The sequence below is a fragment of the Neophocaena asiaeorientalis genome, unplaced genomic scaffold (assembly GCF_003031525.2).
Source record: "Neophocaena asiaeorientalis asiaeorientalis breed wild unplaced genomic scaffold, Neophocaena_asiaeorientalis_V1.1 scaffold100, whole genome shotgun sequence".
Classification (NCBI taxonomy): Eukaryota; Metazoa; Chordata; class Mammalia; order Artiodactyla; family Phocoenidae; genus Neophocaena; species Neophocaena asiaeorientalis.
The window spans coordinates 2,819,816-2,828,080 of NW_020173955.1; the positions used below are offsets into that span (position 1 = coordinate 2,819,816).

At 39.6% G+C, this 8,265-nt stretch overlaps 1 protein-coding gene across 1 annotated transcript in view; it reads right to left on the reverse strand.

Annotated features, from left to right (window-relative positions):
* COMMD1 (copper metabolism domain containing 1) overlaps nucleotides 1-5,800 on the reverse strand; it is a 148,289-nt gene extending 142,489 nt beyond the window's left edge. Inside the window, exon 1 of the mRNA XM_024753027.1 lies at nucleotides 5,600-5,800. Within this exon, the coding sequence (XP_024608795.1) occupies nucleotides 5,600-5,776 (177 nt within the window). The 5' untranslated portion in view covers nucleotides 5,777-5,800. The remainder of the gene's footprint in view (nucleotides 1-5,599) is intronic.
* Nucleotides 5,801-8,265: the final 2,465 nt, after the last annotated feature.

The following is an 8,265-nucleotide window of genomic DNA, read 5'->3' on the forward strand; positions in this document are numbered from 1 at the left end:
TGACAGAACTGAATAAAGAATTATATCAACAATATACCAAAAAAATTCAATAGAATTTTCATCAAAATTTTTGTTTAGGGACTTCCCTGGTGGTCCAGTAGGTAAGACTCTGCGCTCCCAATACAGGGGCCCGAGTTCGAACCCTGGTCGGGGAACTAGATCCCGCATGCATGTTGCAACTAAAGAGCCCGCATGCCACAACTAAGACCCGGCAGAGCCTAAATAAATAAATAAATTTTTTTAAAAAAATTTTTTGTTTAACATGAGATTTCAGTGATGAAATATAATATCATCACCAACAGAGGGCAGTAGTGAATACAGAACACAAGTGTACAAACTGTGATCCAGCTTCATAGTTAAAGATCCTTCCTAGAATTCTAGTAAACTAGAATTAAGGAGCATACCCGCGAGGTTAACAGCAGGAGCAAGAAATAGAGAGTATGCAAACACATATCTATGAGAAGTTGAAATTACAAATGTGAGCAAAAAAAAATTAGCTAAAAACGGCAGAGTAGGACTTCCCTGGTGGACCAGTGGGTAAGACTTCCAGCTTCCAATGCAGGGGGCCTGGGTTCGATCCCTGGTTGGGGAATTAGATTCCACATGCATGCCACAACTAAAAAGAGCCCACATGCCACAACTAAAGATCCTTCATGCCGCAGCTAAAGATCTCACATGCCGTGATCCCACAACTAAAGGTCACACGTGCCCCAACTAAAACCTGGCACAGACTAAATAAATAAATAAATTTTTTTAAAAAAAGGCAGAGTATTTATATAGGATGTCATTTCCCTAACTAAACACACCACTCTCAATTCACTGATTTCACTGCTTCACAGGAGATACCAAAAAATAAAACTAAAGCAAGTGAACAGTCATCGTCACGTATCTACGAGCAGATGAAGGCTTTGTCCTTTTGTGATCAACAGGCAAAGCTACAGAGGGTCAATATCCCAGCAAAGTAAGGTAGAAAAGCTCCATTTCAAGTGGAAAACAGGGACCAGTACAAATGTGAGCAATCAGTACACTACACCCAGGCAAGGAACGTGAAGATTAGAGGGAAAGGCTACAGCTCAGGAAGCACCTGAATTTGAAACACGGGCTATGAATAAATGAATGCAGGCAGCTGGCAATAAGGAGATTATTAATGTGTACCCACTGCCCATTCCCTGCCGGGAGTTACACATCCCTCCTTCCCTTTCCTCCTATCCCTGTTGTCCCTTTTCATTTTCATTCTCTTTATAGAACTTGATGGTCTATAGATGATTGAAAGGTATGGCCACCAAATGACAATTGAGGTACTACTCCATTTTTATCCTCAGTTTTTTTCCCTCTGCTTAGACTCCTACATTTTTTTCTTTAGTATTTTTCCTCACTGCTTTTATTCTAGCCTGCATGTTGAATTCAAGACTGTTGAGACTCCACAGACAAAAGAAAAACTGTTTTGACCTGTGCTCTCATCAATACGTAAAAACACATACCCTGCTCACTTCATACTCATTAGTATGACTACTATCAAAACACACACACATACACACACACACACACACAGAAAATAACTGGTAAGGATGTGAAGAAATTGGAATTCTTGTACACTGTTGGTGGGAATGTAAAATGACACAGCTGCTGTTGAAAACAGAATGGCAGTTCCTCAAAAAATTAAAAACAGAATTACCATATGATCCAGCAATCCCACTTCTGGGTATATACCCAAAAGAACTGAAAGCAGGGTTTCAAAGCAGTATTTGTACACCCATGTTCATAGCAACATTATTCACAATAGCTAAAACAAGGAAGCAACCCAAGTGTCCACTGACAGGTGAATGGATAAGCAAAATGTGGTATATACATACAATGGACTATTATTCAGCCTTAAAAAGTAAGGAATTTCTGACATATACCACAACATGGATGAACCTTAAAGGCATTATGCTGAATGAAATAAGACAGTCACCATAAAGACAAATACTGTATGATTCCACCTATATGAGATACTTAGAGTAGTCAAAATCATAGAGACAGAAAGTAGAAGGATAGGGGAGTGGTTTATAGGGAGTCACTGTTTAATGGTACAGAGTTTCAGTTTTACAAGATGAAAAGAGTTATAGATACAGATGGTTGTGATGGATGCACAATATTATGAATGTATTTAATACCAATGAACTGCATACTTTAAAATGGTTAGGGTGATAAATTTTATGTTTTATGTACTTTACCAAAATTTTTTTAATTGAAGGGAAAAAAAATACCCTGCTAAAAATGCAGGAGTAAAGGTTAGTAGGAATAAAAAAGTTGTTTCACTTTTTCTTGCCTCCTACACCAATACTCTACATTGGGTATGGCCATGCATTGGTCAGATTGGGCTATTCACCATTTCTTGAAGCTGCTCCACATTTTCCTGCCCCACCTCAGCTATATTCTTAGCCTAAATGCCCTATGTGGCTGCCCTTCATTTCAGTCTAAAATACTCTACACGTTCTTCAAGCACAACAAAAATGGGTCTTCCCTGGTAGCGCAGTGGTTAAGAATCTGCCTGCCAATGCAGGGGACACGGGTTTGAGCCCTAGTCCGGGAAGATCCCACATATCACGGAGCAACTAAGCCCGTGCGCCACAACTACTGAGCCTGTGCTCTAGAGCCTGCGAGCCACAACTACTGAGCCTGCACACCACAAATACTGAAGCCGACGCGCCTAGAGCCCGTACTCCGCAACAAGAGAAGCCACCGGAGCGAGAAGCCCGCACACCGCAATGAAGCGTAGACCCCGCTCACCGCAACTAGAGAAAGCCTGCATGCAGCAACAAAGACCCAATGCAGCTTTAAATAAATAATTAATTATTTGGGGGAAAAAACCCAACAAAAATGGCATCTCCATCTGCCAGAAGGAACTAATATCTTTTTTCTGTCCACAGCAGTCCACTCAGACCTCTATTTCCAAATGCTACAGCATCCTTGCATCATGTTTATTTGTGTATGTTCTCTTTTATTGCAGCTAGACATTCCATCTCTGCTCAAAGTCTTTTTGTTTAAAAATCATGTTTGCTTTTTATGTTTCCATAAGAATTAGAGAGATGTTTTATCCCTCAGTGTTGCTTATAAGGTAAATGAAGATTGGAACTAGATGTTATCCTGAGCCCATAGTTTCAGCCTTAAGTCGAACAATCAAAGGCTATTTCCCTTGGTACTTCAGACCAGCAGCTGTGCAGAAGCTGTGCTGCCAGGCACAGGCAAATCTTCTTTTCTACTCCCAATACCAAAAGAACCATGCTACTCAAAAACCACTCAGAAAACTTAAGTATTCTAGCCTCGGGCAGAGGACTGAGAATAGTGAGAGCAAGACCTAGATATTATTTAGCAATGTATTTTAAAGAAAATAAGAGAGAGAGTTTCTAGACAATCTTTTCTCACAGTATACTGCAATTTTTATCTCATAACAAAACAAAAGAATCAAAATACGGGCCACCTAGAGAGAAGTAGCCCCCAATATTTAGAAATCCTAAGACATTGCCTACACAAGTGCTGTTCTTACTTTTTGGCCTGCAGTCCCTTATCCTCAACCCCTGTAGACCTAGCAAACACTTCAGAAACTCAGGTAAGATGTCAAATTCTCTAGGAAACCTTTTCTGACCACTCAAAGGGTAATATTTGATAGAAATACAAGGTATTCACTAGTGATTTATGATATCAACTAAAATTACTTAGAATGTCTAGAATCACATATGAGATACTACTCCTTACATTTCTATGAGACAATCCATTTACTTTCTGTGAAATAATTGCTTTGTTTTTTTGTCCAGATTCAAATCCTCTAAGCAAAAGCAGTTTTAAAAAGAGAAACATAGGGGACTTCCCTGGTGGTCCAGTGGTTAAGACTTCACCTTCTAATGCAGGGGGTGAGGGTTCAATCCCTGGTTAGGAGCTAAGATCCCACATGCCTCGTGGACAAAAAACCAAAACATAAAACAGAAGCAATATTGTAACAAATTAATAACCATAATTCAAAATGAGTCATGTACTACAATGTTCACTGCAGCACTATTTACAATAGCCAGGACATGGAAGCAACCTAAGTGTCCACTGACAGATGAATGGATAAAGTAGATGTGGCACATGTATACAATGGAATATTACTCACCCTTAAAAAAGAAACGAAACTGAGTTATTTGTAGTGAGGTGGATGGACCTAGAATCTGTCATACAGAATGAAGTAAGTCAGAAAGAGAAAAACAAATACTGTATGCTAACACATATATATGGAATCTAAAAAAAAAAATTGTTCTGATGAAAATGAGGGGGAGGTTCAAGACGGAGGGGATATGGGGATATATGTATACATATAGCTGATTCACTTTGTTATACAGCAGGAACTAACACAGCATTGTAAAGCAATTATACTCCAATAAAGATGTAAAAATATACATATATTGTAACAAATTTAATAAAGACTTTAAAAATGGTCCATAACAACAAAATCTTTAAAAAAAAATAAATAACTGCCTTTTTAAGGTATCATAAGCAATTTTGAAACACAGTAACTGCAAAAGGATAACAGATGAAATATCAACACTGACTTTAATCAAAGTGTAATGCTTAGGCTAAATGCTTAGACTCCTTGAGCCTGTTTCCTAATCTTTAAAATGGGTGTACACCACATAAGGTTTTTGCAAGAAACGAATTAAATAAAATATAACATGTCTAACAGAGTTCCTAACACATAGGAGGCCCACAAAAATAATTTTTACAGGTTATCTCTAGAGTACACTTAATTACTAGATTCAGTCCTATCACTAGTTCTTAGTCTAAACCAGTGTTGTCCAATATGGTAGCCATTAGCCACAAGTGACTGTTGAGCACTTGGAATGTGACTAGTCCACACTGACATGTGCTTTAAGTGTAAAATACTCACCAGATTTCAAAGACTTAGTGAAAAAAGTAATCTAAAACATCTCATTAATATTTTGTATATTGATTACACGTGAAGAGATAATACTTTGGATATACTAGGTTAAACAAAATGTCAAAATTAATTTCACTTTTTTCTTTTTACTTTTTTAATGTGGCTACTAGAAATGGTAAAAATTGCATGTCTGGCTCTCACTACATTTCTATTGGACAGGCTGAGCTACTCTTTGACTTCAAGCTGGTGAACGTGCTCTCTTAACCATACAGTGGACTGCTTGGCTGGGGTTCACTCCGGCTAACCCACCCCTTATCCCGGCATACACATGATCACTTTAACATTATTGAACACTTCCACGGCCTGGGAAAGCTGATAGCTTGATCGCTCTTAATTTAAAAAGTATGGAGCGCACAGATCCGCCGAGGCAACTCGAAATCGTAACCTACACAAGAGAGAAGTGTCTGGAGACAAAACCCAAGTTTTCTCCGGTGAGTGTCGGTCAGCACTGCTGCGGGGAGCCCTAAGAAAGTGAGAAAAGGGACAGAGCGAGTGCAGGGGATCTGAAGGAATGCAGGGGATCCAGGAGCCCCTAGAGCGGAGGTCTGAGGAGGGAAGCCTTTCAGCTTCTGGGGTGACGAGTCGGAGGGCGGCGGGGAAGAGATTCGACTCCGCGGCGGAGGCTGCAGGGAGTAGCGGTACCTTAAGAATCCCCTTCATCTTCGCCATAAAGGGGCGGAACTCCTCAGGTGGCACCTCCGGATAGAGCTGACTCCGCAGCAGCTCCTCCGTGATGCCCGGGTACCCATGGAAAGCGTCCTGAGCCAGGCCGCTCAGCAACCCGCTCAGCGGCTTAGCACCCTCAAGCTCGCCCGCCATAGTTGGCGGAGGCCCCGCCCCCCAACAGCTGAGCGTGGCCCCCGCCACGGCAGCCGATATGGGCCTAAATAGCTGGACAAAGGCGCGCGAGGAAAGTGGCGGCGGAGTTCCAGCAGGGGTCGGTGTTGACCCCTCCCAGCTCTGCAAAACCCAACCCTTAGGTTTGCCACCGCGGAGCTATCAATCCATTAAGTTCCATACCGCTCACTTTACTTCCGCTAATTTCCTTCATCACTCCAGGGGCTTGTCGAAGAAGAAAATTGCTCAATGGAGATTACTTTAGACGGAGTAGCATCCTATGCGGGTGGCAGTTTAACTTTCGGATGGCTGTATCTCACTGCAAGCTTTGCCAATCCGTTAACTGAATAGCATCTATCACTCAAATCTGACCTCTGCCTAATCCTTACCTGTGCACCTTTGTCCACGAAAAATTTAACTATACCCTGGTAATATGTTTTTTTGGGTTGTTAATTGCCTTTTTACATACATGTGTGTTGTCTTTCCAGCTAGATTAGTGGCTCTGATCCAATGTTCCTTTCTATAACATATTTTGTTAACACTTTACTATCCTAAAATAAAGTGCATAGATAATATAACTTCTTACCCGTATAATTAACAAAAATCAATATATTATTCACCAATAAAAAGGAATGAGTTACTGATACATGCTGCAGCATGGATGAGCCTTAAAAACATGCTAAGTGAAAGAAGACAAACATAAAGGGCCAGATACTGTATGATCCCATTGATATGATATGTGCAGAACAGTCAAATCTATATACACAGAAAGTAGATTAATGGTTGCCAGCAACTGGAGGAGTGGGGAATGGAGAATGACTGTTAATGGGTTTCTTTTGGGGATGATGAAAGTGTTCTAGAATTAGATAGTGGCTATGATTGTACAACTTTGTGAATATACTAAATTCACTGAATTGTACACTTTAAAAGAAAATGAACATCACAGTATATGAATTATATCTCAATTTAAAAATCAATATAAAGATCTAACTGTAATTTAGGATAAAAAGGAAAGAAAGTTATAATATATGCATTTCAATGTATAAATGTTACGTTTCAGGCTCAGACGATAATAAACAGGTAGGTTTTTCACCTATACAAATGTCCCCTGCATGGCAAGATGTCTTGTATCCTTGGTGCCTGTCCAGCCCCGGCCATTCCTCCCCCTCCATTATTGTGACAACTGAAATACCCCTTTCGAAGTAGTGCCACGCTGCTGAGAATCACTGATCTAGACTACTTTAACTAATATTTATCCAGCATTTGCCTGAAGTCAGGAGGTATTCTTTATACTAGAAAAGATATAAGATAGTTCTTTCCCTAAAGGAATTAATTTTCTAAAAAGCAAATTCAGAGATGATTTCAGGACTCCAAGAAAAACAAACCTAGAGATAAACTATACATCCTGTTAATTGTGCCTGCAGGAGTTGCAGAGAATGGGCCATGTAAGGGAAAAAGTAAAATAAGGGTGGTAAGTGGATAGAAAGCACTATTAAGTACATGACTTCCAAATTACCCACCAGAAAGGCTGTACTCATTTATTTCCATGAAACCTTACTAACACTGACTGGTATTATTCTTTAGAATCTTTGCTATCTGATACATAAGAAATACTATCTTATTGTTTTAATATGTATTTCTTAAATTTTGAGAGTGAATTTTTTTATTTATATAATTGACAATATAACATTATGTTAGTTTCAAGTGTACAGCATAATGATTCCATATTTGTATATATTGCAAAATGATCGCTACAATAAGTCTAGTTAACATCCATCACCACACAGCTACATTTTTTCCTTTTGGTGACAGCTTTTAAGATTAACTCTCTTAGCAACTTTCAGGAATTCCCTGGCGGTCCAGTGGTTAGGACTCCTCGCTTTCACTGCGAGGGCCTTGGGGAACTAAGATCCCACAAGCCACACAGCTCGGCCAAAAAAAAAAAAGACAATACACTATTATTAACTATAATTAACATGCTGTACATTACATCCCCAGGACTTATTTAAAAATGGAATTTGTACCTTTTGAACTGTTAAAAAAACAAAAGTCAACTTTGTAAATTGTAAAGGTCTTATTGGCTTTATTCAACAATTCATGAATAGGGAAGCATTCAATCTCAGCTAGAAAGGTGCTCCAAGGAGCTGTACAAAATGAAAGACTTTTATAGGCAGAAGGGAGTGAGAATAAGGAAGTTGTACCTCAAAACAAAAAAGCAGGTTGGTTATTACAAGGTCACCTTCCTTTAGGGGACGTCAGGGATCTATCAGGCAGATTACCTAACTAGTGCTGATTAGGCGGTTCCTGATTGGCTGGTTTAAGATTCCATTTCTGGGAAAGGTGAAACTGTAATTCTCGGTTTGGTGATGTGGGGCTGGTTTAGCATAAGTGACTCCATTTGGGGCCTGCTGTCTTGTTTTAAACAACCACCTTTACGTGAGGACTTTTTTTTTTTTTTTTTTTTTTTTTGG